At 42.1% G+C, this 21177-nt stretch overlaps 1 protein-coding gene across 1 annotated transcript in view; it reads left to right on the plus strand.

Moving 5' to 3' along the window:
* adgra3 (adhesion G protein-coupled receptor A3) overlaps positions 1–21177 on the plus strand; it is a 235787-nt gene that overhangs the window by 146430 nt on the left and 68180 nt on the right. Inside the window, exons 3-5 of the mRNA XM_068037542.1 lie at positions 6068–6139; positions 14235–14306; positions 19966–20037. Of these exons, the coding sequence (XP_067893643.1) occupies positions 6068–6139; positions 14235–14306; positions 19966–20037 (216 nt within the window). The remainder of the gene's footprint in view (positions 1–6067; positions 6140–14234; positions 14307–19965; positions 20038–21177) is intronic.

The following is a 21177-nucleotide window of genomic DNA, read 5'->3' on the forward strand; positions in this document are numbered from 1 at the left end:
CCAAGAAGAATGGCACATTTCCTTCCCTAATTGACGTTAGTGAACCAGATGGATTTTTACAACAATCTTCAATGGTTTCATGGCCATCATTAGACTCACTTTCTAGTTCCAGATTTATTAATTGAATTTAAATTTCACCATCTGCGGCAGTGGGATTTGAACCCATGTCCCCAGAGCATTCGCCTGAGCTCTGGATTACTAGTCCAGTGACATTACCACTATGCCACCACCTCCCTCAAAGAACAGTACAGCACAGGATCAGGCCATTCGGCCCTCCAAGCCTGCGCCGATTTTGATGCCTGCCGAAACTAACACCTTCTGCACTTCCGGGGCCCATATCCCTCTATTCCCTTCCTATTCATATATTTGTCAAGATGTCTCTTAAACGTCGCTATCGTATCTGCTTCCACCGCCTCCCCTGGCAGCAAGTTCCAGGCACTCACCACCCTCTGTGTAAAAAAAAAAACTTGCCTCGCACATCCCCTCTAAACTTTGCCCCTCGCACCTTAAACCTATGTCCCCTAGTAACTGACTCTTCAACCCTGGGAAAAAGCTTCTGACTATCTACTCCGTCCATGCCGCTCATAACTTTGTAAACCTCTATCATGTCGCCCCTCCACCTCCGTCGTTCCAGTGAAAACAATCCGAGTTTTTCCAACCTTTCCTCATAGCTAATGCCCTCCAGACCAGGCAACATCCTGGTAAACCTCCTCTGTACTCTCTCCAAAGCCTCCACGTCCTTCTGGTAGTGTGGCGACCAGAATTGCACGCTAAAATAGAGCTGGGAATTGAATGCAAATTAGGGAGGTTATGCTTCAGTTATACAGGGCATTAGTGAGACCACATCTGGAGTACCGTGTACAGTATTGGTCTCCTTATTTAAAGAAGGATGTAAATGCATTGGAAGCAGTTCAGAGGTTTACTAGACTAATACCTGGAATGGTTGGCGTGTCTTATGAGGAAAGTTTGGACAGGCTGGGCTTGTAACCGCTGGAGTTTAGGAGAATAAGAGGCAACTTGATTGAAACATGTAAGATCCTGAGAGGTCTTAACAGGGTGGATGTGGACAGGAGTTTTTCTCCTTGTGGGAGAATCTAGGACTAGGGGTTATTATTTAAAAATAAGGGGTCGCCCATTTAAGACAGAGATGAGGAGAAATTATTTCTTGGAGGGTCGTGAGTCTTTGGAATGGTTCCTGAAACGGCAGTGGAAGCAGAGTCTTTAGATATGTTTAAGGCAGAGTTAGATAGGTTCTTGATGAGCAAAGGGGTGAAAGGTTATTGGGGGTAGGTGAGAATGTGGAGTTGAGGTTACAATCAGATCAGCCATGATCTTATTGAATGGCGGAGCAGACTCGAGGAGCCCAGTGGCCGCCTCCTGCTCCTAATTCAGTTTAATTTTTTTCAAATTTTGATTTAAATTTCACTCCCTCCATCACCACTACACAGTAGCTGCAGTGTGTGCATCTGCAAGACGCACTGCAGCAACTTGCCAAAGCTTTTTTTGACAGCAGTTCCTAAATTCACGACCTCTACTGTCTAGAAGGACAAGGGCAGCAGATGCATGGTAACATCACTGTCTGTAAGTTTCTCTGCAAGTCACACCCCATCTTGGAAACGTATCGCCGTTGGGTCATAATTCTAGTACTCTGTAACAGCACTGTGGGTTTATCTTTGCCACATGAACTGCAATGACTCAAGAAGGTGCCTCACCTCCTCAAGGGCAATTAGTGATGGGCGGTAATTGCTGACCTCGGTGACACCCACACCCCAACAACAAACGATTTTTTAAAAAGTCTAAAATATAATGCGCCTGTGAAGTGGCAGCAGTTAATGTAAAGAGTTTCCCTTTTCATGTGAGATGGTCTCAAATGTGAGATGAGTTCAGTTTGTACATCTAAATTTGTGTAAAACGAAGTGCCGTGTTTTATTTTTGTCAAGTGTACTTAGGAGAACAACGTGAATTTGAGAGCTGTGCAGATTTTCTTCTTTTGAAGCCCCAGTGCACAGTTTTATCTCACTGCATGCAATCCAAGTTCTCTCCCTTGCACCCCACCTTTTCATAGTTTGGTAACTCAAACAAGTATCTGAAATGTGCATTCAAATTCCTGAATGGTGAAAGTGCACTTAATACAGGAGAAATCAGAATTTCCTATAGTACTCTTAAAAATGTAGTGGATTTTTTTTACTGCTCAAAAATATATCTACCAATTGTTCTTTTTATGCTGGATTCAATTTCTTGGTATGGAATCAGCAGAAATGCTCACTTTCAGACTATCCGGATCAAGTTTAGATTTGTTTTTATGTTTAGGGGGGTGGAGAGAAAGGATCAAAGAACGCCTTTATGTTCATTGGCTGGCATTTCAAGCAGTTATACTGTTGCAGCCATCTCTAGAATTCCAGCTTACACAGCGTTACAGCCTGCATCCTATTCCACAATAAGTCAGATTCGTAGTGACACAGAAGGAGGCCATTTGGCCCATCGAGTCCATGCTGGCACTCTATGGGCAATCCAATCAGGCCTATGTCCGGCTCCATGCCCATAGCCCTCCAAGTTTGTTTATTTCCCTCAAGTGCCCATCCAATTGCCTTTTGAAATCATTCATCGTCTCCACTTGCAACACCCTCGTAGACAGCTAGTTCTAGGTCATACCACTTTCTGCGTAAAAAGAGTTTTTCCTCACATTTCCCCTACATTTCTTGCCCAAAGCCTTAAATCTGTTTCCCCTTGTCCTTGTACCATCAGCCAATGGGAACAGCTTTTCTTAATCTACCCTGTCACAATCTTGTACACCTCTATTAAATTTCCCCTCAATTTCCTTTGTTCCAAGGAGAACAACCCCAAACAAATCTTGTAGCTAAAATCCCCCAACCCTGGAACTATTCTGGTAAATCTCTTCTGAACTCTCTCAAGGACCCTCACATCATTCCTAAAATGTTGTGACCAGAACTGAAGCTAAAACTCCAGTTGTGGCCTCACCAGAACTTCATAAAGGTTCAGCTTAACTCCCCTGTTTTTGTATTCTATACCTCTATTTATGAAGTCTAAGATCCCATATGCTTTGCCAACTGCTCTCCCAATGTGTCTTGCCACCTTCAAAGATCTATGCATGTGAACCCCTAGGTCCTTCTGCTCCTGTACACTCTTTAGAACTGTACCATTTTGTCCAGGTTGCCTCTCCCTATCCCTTCTACCAAAATGCATCACCTCACATTTCTCTATTAAATTCCATTGGCCCTGTGTTTGCCCATTCTGCTAGCCTATCTATATCCTGTTGCAATAGATTGGCATCATCTTCACTGTCTGCCACACCTCCTAGTTGGTATCATTGGCAAATTTTGAAATTTTTACTCTGTATTCCACTATTGAAGTCAATTTTTTTTAATATACATATCTATCTATATATATATATGTCTATATATATATATGTCTATATATATATATATCTATATCTATATGTCTATATATATCTATATCTATATGTCTATATATATCTATATCTATATCTATCAAAAAAGCCATCATCACAGCACTGAACCTTGGGGAACACCACTGTCTACCATCCTCCAGTCTGAAAAATAACCATTTACTATGACTCACTGTTTTCTGTCCTTAAGTCAAGTTTTTATCCATGCTGACACTGACTCTCCTATTCCGTGAGCCTCAATTTTGTTAACAAGCCTTTTAAGTGGTACTTTGTCAACGGCTTTCTTAAAATCCATATAGATAACATCCATTGCATTCCCTTCATCAACCTTCTCTGTTCGTTCATCAAAAAATTCATTTTGGTAGGTCAAGTATGGTCTCTCCCTTTTACAAATCCTTGTTGGCTCTCCCTAATTAACTCAAACCTCTCCAAGTACCTGTTGATGTTTCTCCCTGATTATTGTTTCGAAAACCTTACCCACCACTGATAAGCTGACTGGCCTGTAGTTACTAGGAATATCCTTGCACCCTTTCTTGAATCAGGGTATCACATTTCCCACTGTTCAATTTCTGGCACCTCCCCTGTATCTAGGGAAGATTATGGAAAGCCTTCTGCCATTTCCACTTCCTTTAGCGACCTGGGATGCAAGCCATCCGGACCAGGCGACTTATCCACACTCAGCATAGCCAGCCTTTCCAGTACATTCTGCCTATCAATTTTCTCCTCATGCATAACCTCTACCATCTCCACTTTTACTGATATTTTGTCAGCATCCTCTTCCTTAGTAAGCACTGATACAAAGTTCTCATTCAGTATTCTAGCCTTTACTTGTGCCTCTAAGCATATTATCATCCTCTTTGTCCCTAAAAGGCCCCACCCCAGCTCTTACTATTTATAGAAAGAGAAGCAGAGTTAACATTTCGGGTCAGTGACCCTTCATCGGAATTGACAAATATTAGAAAAGTCACAGGTTATAAGCAAGTGAGGTGGGGGTGGGGCAAGAGATAACAAAGGCGGTCTAGATTGGACCAGGCCACATAGCTGACCAAAAGGTCACGGAGCAAAGGCAAACAATATGTTAATGGTGTGTTGAAAGACAAAGCATTAGTACAGATTAGGTGTTAATACACTGAATATTGAACAGCAGCAAGTGCAAACCTGAAAAAAAACAGTGGGTAAGCAAACTGAACAAACTAAGATGAAATGAAATAAATGTAAAAATCTTTTTTTAAGGGCATTTAAGTGGTCATTGGATAGACATATGGATGAAAATGGAATAGTGTAGGTCAGATGGTTTCACAGGTCGGCGCAACATCGAGGGCTGAAGGGCCTGTACTGCGCTGTAATGTTCGATTTCTAAAAATCCTTGTACATAGCTAAAAAATTAATTTCATAGCCTCGCATACCTTAACTTCTGTAATTTCCCCAGCCTGCCATGATGATGCCCAGCGCTCACCCTTTCTTCGTCTATTCAGATTTAGTGCCTGATCCCCCTCTTCATACCCCTTCAGTGGCAAAGCCTTCAGACATCCTGCCCATGCACTCTGGAAGTCTGTTCCTAATCTCACCTACAAAAGCTGTCTCAAAACCCACCTCTTCATCAACAATGCCTTCAGCCAGTTGCTACACCGTGTCAAACCCCTTCCTCTTTGTGAAGTGCCTTCGACAGTTTGGGAACATTATAGAAATGTAGGTTATTGAACTATTGGCCCAGGAAACTTCCAAGCTTAATTCATGATTTGTGTCAAGTTAGTTTATCTCATTTGGATCAGCAATGGTTGGTGCTACAAATGTCAAACAATATCCTTGGGCTAGGGTGGAGGAAAATCGGCTCAGCGTCACTCAGAGTCCTCCTGAAGGTGTGCATGTGTCGATAGTGGATGCAGTCTAGATTGGGCTTGGCTGTGACAAGCCCATGATTAATTATCTTCCCTGAGGATAATTTTATATTCATATTTAGAGGGCTGCTACTGCTGCTTGTGAAACTGTACCATGCCATGGGTTGCTTCCTTCAGGAGAGTTGGGGTAAGAGAATAAAGTTAAAGGAAAAAAAATGAGTCCTGTCTCTTCAGAATGGGATAAAGAATTGGTATCCAAGTCAAAATATTTTTCAGAGAAGTGTGGTTGGTTTGGAAGTTGGGGAAAAGATGTTCTTTTGCCAAATTGTCAAAACAAAGTAACTATTTTTTTCCACATTTTTACTCTTGCAATTTTAAGATGCAGATGCGCACTTTTTTTTCCTACAGTCTTTGATTTGTGTTTTGTTTTTAAATACATTGATGTTTTAAAAAAAAAGTCTCATTGATTGTACTCCTTTTCAAAGCATCTTAGCAGATTTTGGATTACTACATTACATTGTGTTTGACTACAGTAACCATAATTGTAATTTAGCCACACATCTGCAAAACAATACCAATAAATTGCCTGATATAAAACATTTTTATTCATTAACATGCATATTCCGAGTCAGATATCCACCACCAGAAAATGAGCTGCTGCATGAAAGATGCTTTCATTGATGTTTTGGATTTGGCAAATATCCTTAGTACTTGATCATTCACAAAAGGAAAAAAAAAAGGCGTTCTAATTAATTGGAATATAACTCATTACAATTAATACTTGAATTTTGTTTTCTTGCAGAGACATGAGGAACAATCTTATTGGTAATATAGAATCAGGTGCTTTCTGGGGCCTTTCAGCACTGAAAAGACTGTGAGTATCAAAATACTTGATGCACATGAGTATGAGGCAGCAATAACCTATTGCGGTTTCTGTACTTGGTATTATGAATAGAAAAGTGCTACTTCAGAGCAAGTTTCAACTCACGGAACTATCAATTTTAATCGGGCTTAAAATGGGCTATAGTGGATTGGTGGTTCATTTCTAAACCATCCTGATTTTCATTTCCATTGATTTCAGTAGATTGAAAAATTGGGAAAAGGGTGTATAATGGGCAGCCAATCTCATATTGCCCATTTTATGCCCCCAGTAAAGTTGAATGTTTCATCCAACATTTCAGTTGGTCTGGTTTAACCTGTGATGAGGACCTAGCATATAATGCATATTGAGTTGCATACTGTTGCCAACATATTAGGGTTTTGAACCTGAAGTGTGAATTTTTCCAGAAAATCATCCTTACTGCTGGTATTGCTCAAACTCTGCACTTTCTTCCAATTTAGATGATTGAGGTTCTAATAATAGAAAGTAGAGCTGGGAATTTGTTCACTACTTGTATTTGTCTAACTCGTGAGTAATTTTCAATATGAACCTAAAATAGAAGCGATTCATTAGATTCAATTTATTTTTTTATTTTATTTATTTAGAGATACAGCACTGAAACAGGCCCTTCGGCCCACCGAGTCTGTGCCAACCATCAACCACCCATTTATACTAATCCTACACTAATTCCATATTCCTACCACATCCCCACCTGTCCCTATATTTCCCTACCACCTACCTATACTAGGGGCAATTTATAATGGCCAATTTACCTATCAACCTGCAAGTCTTTGGCATGTGGGAAGAAACCGGAGCACCCGGAGGAAACCCACGCAGACACAGGGAGAACTTGCAAACTCCACACAGGCAGTACCCAGAATTGAACCCGGGTCGCTGGAGCTGTGAGGCTGCGGTGCTAACCACTGCGCCACTGTGCCGCCCATTATAACAGGAGGTTTGCATTGAGCAGGTTTGTTAATTCAATGTGTACAACATGGCTATTATATTAAGATCTTCATTATACTATGCATTCATTCTCATTCATCAGCCTATCCATCCATCCTTAATTTCAACACTATTTCTTTCTAATCAATGGTTTACTGTCTAGGTTGTGAGCTATTTTTAATATATTATCTTCCACCATTTCTGCTTGCCACTCTCAGGCCCCAATCTGAGGCCCTGCTTATTTCTATGTTCCAAGCCTCAACCTCTGTTTCCTCTCAGGCCCCAGCTCATTGTTTCCCTTTGATTTGCACATGTTGCAGCAGTTGGATGTGAGGCACTAAGTGCTGCTTGCTTTTAAGCTATTTGGCAATGTGAATTTCCCAGGGATAGACAACAACATGTTGCACCACGGACATTTGACAAAATTATTGAATCAGCCAAGGACATGGGGGCAATTAATCTGTATATAAAGTGTACAGCCAACCTAATGCTATCAAAACACAGTCTGATTTAAAATGCATTTCTCCCTATTTAGTGAGATACCTGGCATTGTTTTTGCTTGCACAAGTAGTCTGTCTGTGCCCGTACACTTGAAAAAGGACAAAACTAAAGGCTCTGTATCTGAATGCACGTAGTATTCAAAATACAATAGATGAATTGATAGCGCAAACAGAAATAAATAAGTACGATCTGATAGCCATTACAGAGACATAACTGCAGGATGACATAGACTGGGACCTGAATGTTGAAAGGTACCTGACATTTAGGAAGCTAGGAAAAGGTGAAGGGCTGGTCTGTTAATTAATGGTATTAGCACAATAGAGAGCGATGACCTAAATTCAGGAAACCAGGATGTTGAAGCGGTTTGGGTTGAGATGAGAAATGATAAAGGCAAGAAGTCACTCGTGGGAGTGGTGTACAGGCCCCCTGACAGTAACCACACGGTAGGACACAGTCTAAAGGAAGAAATAATGGGAGCTTGTCAAAAAGCTACAGCAATAATCATAGGGAATTTTAATCTATGTATAGACTGGAAAAAGCAGAAGGGCAAAGGTCGCCAAGATGAGGAGTTCATAGAATGTTTTCAGGATAGTTTCTTAGAACAGCACGTTCTGGAGCCAACCAGAGAGCAGGCGATACTAGACCTGGTATCATGCACCAAGATAGGATTAATTGATTACCTCATAGTGAAGGCGTCCATAAGTAGCAGCGATCAAAATATGATTGAAATTTACATTCAGTTTGAGGGAGAGAAGAATGGGTCCAAGACGAGTATTTTAAACTTCAATCAGATTCACTCCACATGATATCGGCTAAAAGCACGGGATACTGCAAAGGCTATGGGCCCCGCCAACATTCCGGCAATAATACTGAAGACCTGTGCTCCAGAACTAACTGCGTCCCTAGCCAAGTTGTTCCAGTACAGCTACAACACTGGCATCTACCCGGCAATGTGGAAAATTGCCCAAATATGTTCTGTACACAAAAAACAGGACAAATCCAACTCGGCGAATTACTACCCTATCAGTCTACTGCCGATCATTTTCAAAGTGATGGAAAGGGTCGTCGACAGTGCTACCAAGTGTCACTTTCTCAGCAATAACCTACTCACTGACGCCCAGTTTAGGTTCTACCAGGGCCACTCAGCTCCTGACCTCGTTAAAGCCTTGGTCCAAACATGGACAAAAGAGCTGAACTCCAGAGGTGAGGTGCGAGTGACTGCCCTTGACATGAAGGCACCATTTGACCGAGTGTGGCATCAAGGAGCCCTAGCAAAACTGGAATCAATGGCAGTCAGGGGGAAAACTCTCCGCTGGTTGGAGTTATACCTAGCACAAAGGAGGGTGGTTGTGGTTGTTGGAGGTCAATCAACTCAGTCCCAGGACATCACCTGCAAGAGTTCCTCAGGGTAGTGTCCTAGGCCCAAGCATCTTCAGCTGCTTCATCAATGACATTTCCTCCATCATAAGGTCAGAAGAGGGGATGTTTGCTGATGATTGCACTATGTTCAGCACCATTGCGACTCCTCAAATACTGAAGCAGTCCATGTCCATATGCAGCAAAATCTGGACAACATCCAGGCTTGGGCTGATAAGTGGCAAGTAACATTCACGCCACACAAGTGCCAGGCAATGACCATCTCAAACGAGAGAGAATCTAATCATGTCCCGGTAATGATCAGTGGCATTACCATCTCTGAATCCCCCACTATCACCATCCTGGGGGTTACCATTGACCAGAAACTGAAACTGACCAACCACATAAATACTGTGGCTACAAGAGCAGATCAGAGGCTAGGAATTCTGTGGCGAGTAACTCACCTCCTGACTCCCCATGCCTGTCCTGCATCTGTAAGGCATGTCAGGCATATGATGGGATACTCTCCACTTGCCTGGATGGGTGCAGCTCCAACAACACTCAAGAAGCTCGACACCATCTAGGACAAAGCAGCCCGCTTGATTGGCATCCCATCTACAAACATTCACTCCCTCCACCACCGATGCACAGTGGCAGCAGTGTGTACCATCTACAAGATGCACTGCAGCATCTCACCAAGGCTCCTTCGACAGCACCTTCCAAGCCTGCAACCTCTACCATCTAGAAGGACAAGGGCAGTAAATGCATGGGAGCACCACCACCTGCAAGTTCCCCTCCAAGCCCCACACCATCCTGACTGGGAACTGTATCACCTTTCCTTCACTGTCGCTGGGTCAAAATCCTGGAACTCTCTTCCGAACAGCACAGTGGGTGTGCCTACACCCCAAGTACTGCAGGGGTTCAAGAAGGCAGCTCACCATTACCTTTTCAAGGGCAATTAGGGATGTGCAATAAATGCTGGCCTCGTCCGCGATGCCTACATCCCCTGAGCAAATAATTTTTTAAAATAAGGGCAATTATGAGGGCATGCAAGCAGAGCTAGCTAAAGTGAACTGGTAGATTAGGTTAAGGGATAGATCGATGGAGATGCAGTGGCAGACATGTAAGGAAATATTCCAGACTATACAGAATAGATGCACTCCAATGAGAGAAAAATTCCATGGGAAGGACCCAGTGTCCCTGGTTAACTAAAAAATGTTAAAGATAATATCAAACTTAAAGGAAAGCATATAATTGCGCAAAGGTGGGTGATAGGTCAAATGATTGGACAGAATATAAAGAACAGCAAAGAATGACTCAAAGATTGACAAGGAAGGAAAAATTAGGACATGAGAGAAAGCCAGCTAGAAATATAAAAACAGAAGAGTTTCTATACATCTGTTAATAAAGAGTTAACAAGATGAGCATTGGCCCAGTAGAAAGTGAGTCTGGGGAATTAATAAGGGAAAATAAGGAGATGGCAGATGAAATGAACAGGTATTTTGTATTGGTCTTCACTATAGAGGATATAAGTAACATCCCAGAAGCAGCTGTAAATCAGGAAATGGAAGGGAGGGAGCAACTCAAGAAAATTACAATCACCAGGGAAGTGGTACTGAGAAAATTGTTGGAGCTGCAGGCTGACAGGTCCCTGGGTCCTGATGGACTTCATGCTAAGGTCCTAAAAGAAGTGGCTAGTGAGATAGTTCATGAGTTGGTTTTAATTTTCCAATATTCCCTAGATTCTGGGATGGTTCCATGAGCTTGGAAAATAGCTAATGCAACTTCTTTACTCAAATAAGGAGGGAGACGGAATGCAGGAAACTGCAGGCCAGTTAGCTCAACATCTGTCTTAGGAAAAACATTAGAAGCTATTAAAGATTTTATAGTAGGGCACTGATAAAATTCAAGGTGATTAATCAGAGTCAACATGATTTTGTGAAAGGGAAATCCTGTTTAACCAGTTTATTGGAGAAGTAAAATGTGCTATGGACGAAGGGGAACCGGTGGATGTACTGTACTTAGATTTCCAGAAGGCATTTGATGATAAGGTGCCACATCAAAGGTTATTGCGGAAAATATAAGCTCATGGTGTAGGGGGTAATATATTGGCATGGATAGAAGATTGGCTAGCGAACAGGAAACAGAGAGTAAACATGGGTCATTTTCTGGTTGGCAAGATATAATGTGTGGTGTGCCGCAGGGATCAATGCTGGGGGGCTCAACATTTTTACAAATTATATAAATGATTTGGATGAAGGGACCGAAGGTATGATTGCTAAATTTGCTGAAGACACAAAGATCGATAGAAAAGTAAGTTGTGAAGAGGACATAAGAAGGCTACAAATGGATATAGATAGGTTAAGTGAATGGGCAAAGACCTGGCAAATAGAGTATAATGTGGGACAATGTGGAATTGTCCATTTTGTAAGTAATTAGGAAAGCTAATAGAATGTTAGAAAAGTAGAAAGTGCTGGAACTACTCAGCAGGTCTGGCAGCATCTGTGGGGAGAGAAGCAGAGTTAATGTTTCAGGTCTGTGACCTTTCATCAGAACTGGCAAAGGTTAGAAAACAATTAGATTTTAAGCAAGTGAAGGCGGGGTGGGGTTTGTGGGGAAGAGAACAAAAGGAAAGTTGTGCGAGAGGGCAGAGGGCAGGAGAGTATTATTGTTTATTGCGGGGGGAATTAAATACAAAAGTAGGGAGGCTATGCTTCAGTTATACAGGGAGTTGGTGAGACCATATCTGGAGTATTGTGTACAGTATTGGTCTCATTATTTAAGGAAGGATGTAAATGCGTTGGAAGTAATTCAGAAAAGGTTTACTAGACTAATACCTGGAATGGATGGGTTGTCTTATCAGGAAAGGTTGGACATGCTAAGCTTGTATCTGCTGGAGTCCAGGAGAGTAAGAGGCAACTTGATTGAAACATATAAGACCCTGAGGGGTCTTAACATGGTGAATGTGGAAAGGATCCTCTTGTGGGAGGATCTAAAACTCATCACTATTTAAAAATAAGGGGTCACCCATTTAAGACGAAGATGTGGAGAAATCTTTCCTCTGAGGGTTGTGCATCTTTGGAACTCTTCTTCAAAAGGTAGTGGAAGCAGAGTCTTTGAATATTTTTAAGGCAGAGGTAGACAGATTCTTGATGAGCAAGGGGGTGAAAGGTTATCGGGGGTAAGCAGGAATGTGGAGTCGAGGTTACCATCAGATCAGCCAGGATCTTATTGAATGGCAGAGCAGGCTCAAGGAGTCGAGGGGCCTACTCCTGCTCCTAACTCTTCTGTTCATATGTTGCAAAGCGGAGAATCTGAATAGGTGTCCATCTTCTGGAGTGATCTTGATCTCATTCTCTCCCCTTTTGCATGCTCTCGCTCTCTCCTTCTCTGTGTCAATTCCGATTCCTTCTCTTCCCCCAACCCCCCTTCCTCTTCCCCCAACCCCCCTTCCTCTTCCCCCAACCCCCCTTCCTCTTCCCCCAACCCCCCTTCCTCTTCCCCCAACCCCCCTTCCTCTTCCCCCAACCCCCCTTCCTCTTCCCCCAACCCCCCTCCCCCCACCGCATTCTTTCCCCAGAGCGAAAGAGAAACTGAGAAGCAAATCAAGAGTGAGAGATTGACAAAAGCAAGAGGAGACTAAAAGAAACAAAACTTGCAAATAAGGGATAACAAAAGTTGGGAAATTATGGATGTACAGATATGAAGAAAGCAACAGGAGATGGTGTGTAAGAGCCGTACACAGAGAGAGGGGTTAACATCTGGGCAGCTAGCCAGTGCAGCACCCTGACAGCCTGCCCATTCCATGGGTGAAGAGGTTGGAGCTATTTTAAGACTTCAGCCTCATTTAAATGCTGTTAAATGGCCAATCCATCATCAGGTGGCTCAGGGACACCCAGGCCACTAGCTAGGGGTTGGGTTGGGTGGGGCGGGTGTTGCAATTTCAGAATGTGGCAGTGGCCCAGATTATATTGTGGACGCAGAGAAGGATTTCTACTGCTCCTGGCCTCACAGAAATAATTTAAAACTTACTTCCAATGTCTCTTGCTCTGTATTGCCAGTGAAACTTTTTGGAGTGCATGGCATATGCTGCAACCAGTACTATCATAAAATGGCAGCCAGGATTGTCTTGGAGCTTGATCGATTTATATATTATTAGAGACCTACCACCTGAAGTAGGCAGGCTCTTGTAGTGGGTGAACCCTCTGAAATAGGCAGCGGGCGAGCCCTCTGAAATTGACGGTGGGCTGATCATTCCATAAACAAGGTAATAAGTCTAACGCAATTCTGAGGTTGTTCCCGCCCTGTTAGTGCTGGTTCCAGCAAATTAAAATTGAAACAAGAGAGAAAAGTATAGGGAGACATGCAAAGAATTGAGGAGTAGCTGTTTACCAAGGAGAGGAAGAGGAGAAAGTTGTTTTGTCCATGAATAACCTTAATCATAGAAGGAAAATCTAAGTAACATTACATTCTTCTTCCCTCAAACCCCATCCCCCCCTCAATTAATACATATGCTGTTGGCTTGGCATCATAAGTAGTTGCTTCTCCGCTACGTTTTTCCCAAACACAAAGTTGCACTTAGCAAGGTTTTGCCAACACCAAATTAAATGATTCACCAGTTAATCTGTTTTTTTTGCAAGTGTTGAGAAATGAATGTTGGCCAAGACATTGAGCAAATTGCCTGCTCTTCTTGAATAGTATCTTAATATATTTTACATCTACCCGAACGGGCAGATCGGGCCTCAAGTTAACATTTCATCCTAAAGGTGGTACTTGCAACAATGTAGCTTTCCCTCAGTAGTCCACTGAAGTGTTTACTTGGATTTTGTGCTCAAGTTCTGCAGTTGGGCTTGAATCCACTCTGACTCAGGTGAGAGTACTACTATCTGAGTGAAATTGATGGTTGTTGTTAAATAATTGCTAAAGGTGCTGATTGTGGAGAACACATTAGCATAATGGTCTTCATAACTGGTGTGGTGGTCAGACACAGGCTTGATTTCCTGTGCTTTGGATCTCAGCTGCTTTTGCTGAAGAGGGTTGAAGCATCACCACATAGGGGAAGGGGAGAATCTGATGGGAATCTATGTCAACATGCACCTGGATGCCTCTTGGCAGCTGGCCAGTGATGGAGCTTGTGACCTGGGAGAGGAGAATCAAACAAAGGAAAGATGATACGTGGGTGCATGCCTTCACAAGATTAGATACTATAAAGAGGGTGGGGTGGGGGGAAGCCTCTCCTACTACATAAAGTAACTGATATAACCTGGTGGATTTTTTTTTCTTACAGGGATTTATCGAACAACAGGATAGGCTGTCTCAATGGGGAAATGTTCAGAAGCTTAGCAAATCTTGTCCGATTGTAAGTGATCAGTTTACGTCTATTCACATTTCATTTTAAAATGGTATATAATTTAACTTTGTTTTGATCCTGACGTTCTGTATATTTTGTGTACTTAATTAGATAGAATATACAGCACAGTAGCAGGCCATTCAGCCCAACCAGTCCATTTATGCTCCTCTCGAGCCTCCCCATCCTTCCTCATCTAACTCTTATCAGCCTAACCACCTATTCCTTTTTCCATCATATGCTTATCTAGCTTCCCCTAAAATGCTTTAATACTGTTCACCTCAGCTACTCCCTGTGGTAGCAAAGTCCACATTTCTTAAGCACTCTCTGGGTAAAGAAGTTTCATCTGAATTCCTTATTGATTTCTTGGTGACTCTTGTATTGATGGCCTCTAGTTTTGCTCTTCACCACAAGTGGGAACACTCTGTGTCTGTGCTATCCAAATCTTTAAAAATGATCAAAGACCTCTATTAGGTCACCCCTCAGTCCCTTTCCAAGAGATAAAGGAGCTAAGCTGTTAATCCTTTCCTGAGAGACAGAAAGGAGCGGAGTCTGAGGAGTAGCAGGTCTGGAGGTATAAAAAAGCATGCCAAAATCTGTGCGGGAGAGAGGCAGAGGAGCAGCAGGACTGGAGGTATAAAAAAGCTCGCCAAAACCTGTGTGGGAGAGAGACAGAGGAGCCGAGCCTGAGGAACCGGGGAAAAAATAATTAAAAAGTGAAATCAGAGTGACGTCACATTGAACAGTGAGAGCAGGAAAACAAAAAGCAGCTGGGGTCAGTATTCAGGTAAGTTTTTAATTTAATTTAATTGAATCAACATTGAGTAAGACTTGATTGATTTATAAGTATATAAACTAAAGACTAAAGCGGATTAATAACTAAAGACCAGTCAGAAATTTAAATAACAAATTAAAATCTAATTAAATAAAATAGAGATGCAGGGTCAGGCGATGTGTTGTACCTGCATGATGTGGGAGCTGGTGGACCCCATTGTACTTCCTGGTGAACGCATCTGTAGCAAGTGTGAACTGCTCGGGGAACTCCGGCTCAGAGTTAATGAGCTGGAGTCTGATCTTCGGACACAGCGACACATCAGGGAGGGGGAGGGTTACCTGGACACTGTGTTTCAGGAGGTAGTCACACCCCTTAGATTAACTACCTTGAATTCGGCCAGTGGTCAGGGACAGGAGGGTGTGACTATGAATGAGGCAGGTAGAGGGATCCAGGAGGTAGTGCTGCAGAAATCTCAGCCATTATCCTTGTCCAACAGGTTCGAGATTCTTGCTCCCTGTGTGGACGAGAGCAGGGACTGTCGGGAGGATGAGCAAACTGACCACAGCCCCGTGGTACAGGGAGCCATTCAAATGGGGGGGGGAAAAGAGAAATGTAGTTGTAATTGGGAATAGTCTAGTTAGGGGCATAGACACTGTTCTTCTGTGGCCAGGATCGATAGTCCCGAAGGCTCTGTTGCCTACCTGGTGTCGGGGTTCAGGATATCTCATCTGGGCTGCAGAGGAACTTGGAGTGGGAGGGGAAAGATCCAGTTGTCGTGGTCCACGTAGGTACCAACGATATGAGTAGAACGAGGATAGAGGTTCTGCTAAGGGACTATGAGCAGCTAGGGGCTAAATTAAAAAGCAGAACCAAAAAGGTAATAGTCTGCAGTTACTACCGAGCAACAAGCAAATTGGCAAAGGGTCAATAAGATTAAAGAGGTATATGCGTGGCTCAAAGATTGGTGTGAGAGAAATGGGTTCGAATTCGTGGGACATTGGCACCAGTACTGGGGAAAGAGGGAGCTGTTCCGAGGCGACGGGTCCACCTGAATCATGCTGCGACCAGAGTCCTGGCGAATCGCATAACTAGGGCTCTAAACTAAATAGTAGGGGGTTCAGTTGCATGGAAAACTAGGAAGTTAAACGAGAAGGTCGGACTGCAAATTAGTGGTGAGGCTGATTGTTACCAGAAAATAAAAGGAAGGGACAGAACATGTGAACATCATATTGCACCAAGGAATCGTACAAGAGTAGTGAAATTTAATAATAGAACAAACTTAAAGGTTTGTATCTGAATGCACAAAGCATTCGGAATAAAATTAATGAGTTAACAGCGCAAATAGAGACAAATGGGTATGATTTAGTGGCGATTACTGAGCCGTGGTTGCAGGGAAACCAGGTTTGGGAATTGAATATCCAAGGGTACTCAGTATTTCGGAAGGATAGACAGGAAGGAAAAGGAGGTGGTGTAGCTTTGTTAGTGCAGGAAGAGATCAGTGCTGTAGTGAGAAACGATATAGGTATTGGAGATCAAAGCGTAGAATCAGTCTGGGTAGAAATAAGAAATAGCAAGGGAAAGAAGTCACTGGTGGGAGTAATCTGTAGGTCCCCAAACAGTAGTTCCGCCGTGGGGCACAGTATAAACCAAGAAATACTGGGGCTTGTAAGATATGTACGGCAATAATCATGGGTGATTTTAATATGCATATGGACTGGATTAGTCAAATTGGCAAGGGTAGCCTCGAGGGAGAGTTCATTGAATGTATTAGAGATTTTTTGGAGCCATATGTTGTGGAACCAACCAGGGAGCAGGCTATTCTAGATTTGCTGTTGTGTAATGAGGTGCGATTAATAAATGATCTAATTGTTAAGGATCCTCTAGGGAAAAGTGATCATAGCATGCTAGAATTTCAAATTCAGTTTGGGGGCGAGAAACTGCAATCCCACACAAGCGTTCTGGAGTTAAACAAAGATAATTATATCGGCATGAGGACAGATTTGGCCCTAGTGGACTGGGCAGGAAGACTAAAAGGTAGGACAGTTGACGAGCAGTGGCAGATGTTTAAGGAGATATTCAATTTATCCCAACTAAAATATATTCCAGAGAGGAAGAAAGATTCTAGGAGGGGGAAAAGACATCTATGGCTAAGCAAGGAAGTTAAGGATGACATAAAGACAAAAACTAAGGCATAGCATATTGCAAAGGCCATTGGCAGGCTGGAAGATTGGGAATCTTTTAAAGATCAACAAAGGGTTACTAAAAAAGTAATAAAAAGAGCAAAGGTAAATTATGGAAGAAAACTAGCGCAAAGTATAAAAACAGATAGCAAAAGCTTCTATAAGTATATGAATGGGAAGAGAGTAGCTAAAGTGAATGCTGGTCAGTTGGAGGATGAGACTGGGTAGTTAATAGAAGAGAGCACAGAAATGGAAGAGACACTAAATCAGTATTTTGCTTCAGTTTTCACGATGGAGGACACTAGTACCATCCCAATAGTACTAGATAATGCAGAGGTTATAGAAAGGGAGGAACTTAGAACAATCATCGTCACTAGGGAAAAAAGTACTGAGCAAACTATTGGGGTTGAAGGCAGACATGTCCCCAGGGCCTGGTGGCCTACATCCTAGGGTCTTAAAGGAAGTGGCAGTGGAGATAGTGGGTCCATTGGTTATAATATTCCAAAATTCTCTGGATACGGGAAAGGTTCCAGTGGATTGGAAAAAAAGCTAATGGAGCGCCCTTATTCAAAAAGGGAGGGAGGCAGAAAGTAGGAAACTATAGACCAGTTAGTTTAATATCTGTCATTGGGAAATTGTTAGAATCCATTATGAAGGAAGTAATAACAGGACATTTACAAAGTCAAAACGCAATCCATCAGAGTCAGCATGGTTTTATTTATTTATTTAGAGATACAGCACTGAAACAGGCCCTTCAGCCCATCGAGTCTGTGCTGACCATCAACCACCCATTTATCCAACATTAATCCCATTACCCTCTCACATCCCCACCTTCCCTCAATTCCCCTACTACCTACCTATACTAGGGGCAATTTATAATGGCCAATTTACCTATCAACCTGCAAGTATTTGGCTGTGGGAGGAAACCAGAGCACCCGGCGAAAACCCACGCGGTCACAGGGAAAACTTGCAAACTCCACACAGGCAGTACCCAGAACCGAACCTGGGTCGCTGGAGCTGTGAGGCTGCGGTGCTAACCACCGCGCCACTGTGCCGCCCTATGAAGGGTAAATCGTGTTTGACTAATTTGCTAGAGTTTTTCGAAGCTGTAACAAACAAAGTGGATAATGGGGATCCTGTAGATGTAGTTTATCTGGACTTCCAGAAGGCCTTTGATAAGGTGCCGCACAAAAGGTTAATACACAAGGTAAGTTCACGTGGGGTTAGGGGCAATTTATTGGCTTGGGTAGAGGATTGGCCAACCAACAGAAAACAGAGAGTCGGGATAAATGGGTCTTTTTCTGGTTGGCAAGATGTAACTAGTGGGGTGCCACAGGTTCGGTCCTCGGGCTCCAACTATTTACAATCTATGTAAATGACTGGGATGCAGGGATAGAAGGTACTAAAGCCAAATTTGCAGATGACACTAAAATAGGTGGGACGGTAAGTTGCAATAAAGAAGTAAGAAATCTACAAATGGATATATATTAGATAAATGGGCCAAAATTTGGCAGATGGATTTTAACGTGGATAAGTGTGAGGTTATCCATTTTGGTCGGAAGAATAGAAAGGCAAATTATTATCTAAATGGAGAGAAACTTCAGAGTGCTTCGGTGCAGAGGGATCTGGGTGTCCTTGTGTATGAATCGCAGGTACAGCAGGTGATAAGGAAGGCAAATGGAATTTTGGCATTTATTGCTAAAGGAATAGAGTATAAAAGTAGGGAAGTGTTGCTGCAACTGTACAAGGCAATGGTGAGACCGCACCTGGAGTTTTGCATATAGTTTTGGTCCCCTTACTTGAGAGGATGTAGTTGCATTGGAGGCAGTTCAGAGGAGGTTCACTAAATTGATTCCAGAGATTGGGGGGTTTGTCTTATGAGGAGAGATTGAGCAGTTTAGGCCTTTACTCTCTGGAGTTTAGAAGAATGAGAGGAGATCTAATTGAGGAATATAAGATGATTAAGGGGATTGACAAAGTAGACATAGAGAGGATGTTTCCTCTTGTAGGGCAATCTAGAATGAGAGGTCATAGTTTTAGGATAAGGGGTAGCAGATTTAAAACAGAGATGAGGAGAAATTACTTCTTTCAAAGGGTCGTGAATCTGTGGAATTCACCACCCCAGAGTGTGGTGGATGCTGGGGGATTGGGTAAATATAAGGAGGAGATAGACAGAATTTTAATTAGAAATGGGTTGAAGGGTTATGGAGGACGGGCAGGAAAGTGGAGTTTGAGGCCAAGATGAGATCAGCCATCGTATTGAATGGCGGAGCAGGCTCGAGGGGCTGAATTGCCTACTCCTGCTCCTAGTTCTTTTATAACCTTGCTGTTCTGTGATCCTTGCAAACCTTTTTTGCACCCTCTCCAGTGCCTCCATATCCTTTGTACAGAACTGTACACAGTACTTCAAGTATGGTCTAATCAGGGTTACTTACAAGTTTAGCATAACAACCCAAATTGTAATACCGTATGCTTATCTGATTTGAAATTAATCTGCCAATTAGATGCACATTCTGCAAGTTTACTAATGTTGTCTTGCAATTTGTTGCAGTTCTCCTCAATGTTGACCTGTCTCTCCCATTTTGGTGTCATCCGCAGATTTAGAAATTGTGCTTTTGATTCTAAAGGCTAACTACTTAATATAAATTGTAAACAACAGTGGTCTCACAGTTAGTGAAGTAGCACAGTTTGTTTGAACTGATTTTTCCTTTTTCAGGAATCTTTCAGGAAATCTGTTTGCTACATTGTCACAAGGGCCATTTGAGAATCTTCTGTCGCTGAAATACATGTAAGTGACATATTGAGTTTTCTTATTTCTTAGCTGTTTCTCACTTTCTGAAAGTTGTATCTATGCTTTATTTCCAATTATTGTGAAATTTGCATTCTGACCTTAAGAAACTTACCATGTGTGCAGGAACCTTTGGTTGATTCTATTGAAATAATGTTTCTCCCTAAAACATTGTGTTAATTCATGTATTTATTTTACATTCCAGAGAGAAAAGTGATGACTATACTGAAGTGTTGAATTCAATATGGCTAATTATAAATACTGTTGAATAGTTTTGAACAACTTGATGTACAAAGTTACTAAATAATGAGATACTTGTATATTGTGTTCATCCACTTGCTCTACAGAGCAAGGAAAATTTAACTACTTTACATTTTATGGGGATAGGGTAGAATTTCTTTGAGGGTTCTCCCAATCTACCAGTGTAAACTCGGTAGAAGATTAACAGAATTCCCAGAGAAACCGTGCGATGGCAGTTTAACGTTATTTCTCTGGGACTTCCACCAGAGTTACAGTGGGAGATCAGGAGAACCCTTGTAGAAATCTACCCCTGTATGCACCACAGTTCAGGACATTGTCCCATTTTTGGCATGGAGGAACTTCATAGAAAGTAAGAATATGTTTAAATTTATTTTCCCTTCAATAATAGAGTATTGGCTGTACAGGCAAGGCCAGAATCTATACACGTGAGAAAATAAACTGATATCAAAAGTTGGGGTTAGAATGTATGAAAGGCCAACTGGGCTTATGGATCCCTCTTAACAAATTCCACTTTAACCATTGCTTTGGCCACTAAATTACATATTGTAAAGGTCACAAACACTTGAAAATGTCAATTGCTATTTGAATAATATAATTTCTTAGTTGATGTACTCTGCCCATAGACGTAATGTACTATATTTAAAGTCTTCATGCAAATGGCATATACTGTTTTTTTTTCAAACAAGAGTAATAAATAGTGGCCTTGCCCAGCAATGCCCACATCCTATGCATGAATAAAGTAAAAAAAAAAATTTTAAAGGGAAGCTCGAGAAGTGAAAATGTTCCTCGTTCGTTTCAGGATGTGTGTGGTGAAAGTGCTATTAGTCAACCTAATATTAAATTGTTTTTTTAAAAAAAGATGTTTTTCATATTATTTTG

The sequence above is a fragment of the Heterodontus francisci genome, chromosome 1 (genome assembly GCF_036365525.1).
Source record: "Heterodontus francisci isolate sHetFra1 chromosome 1, sHetFra1.hap1, whole genome shotgun sequence".
NCBI classification, from domain to species: Eukaryota; Metazoa; Chordata; class Chondrichthyes; order Heterodontiformes; family Heterodontidae; genus Heterodontus; species Heterodontus francisci.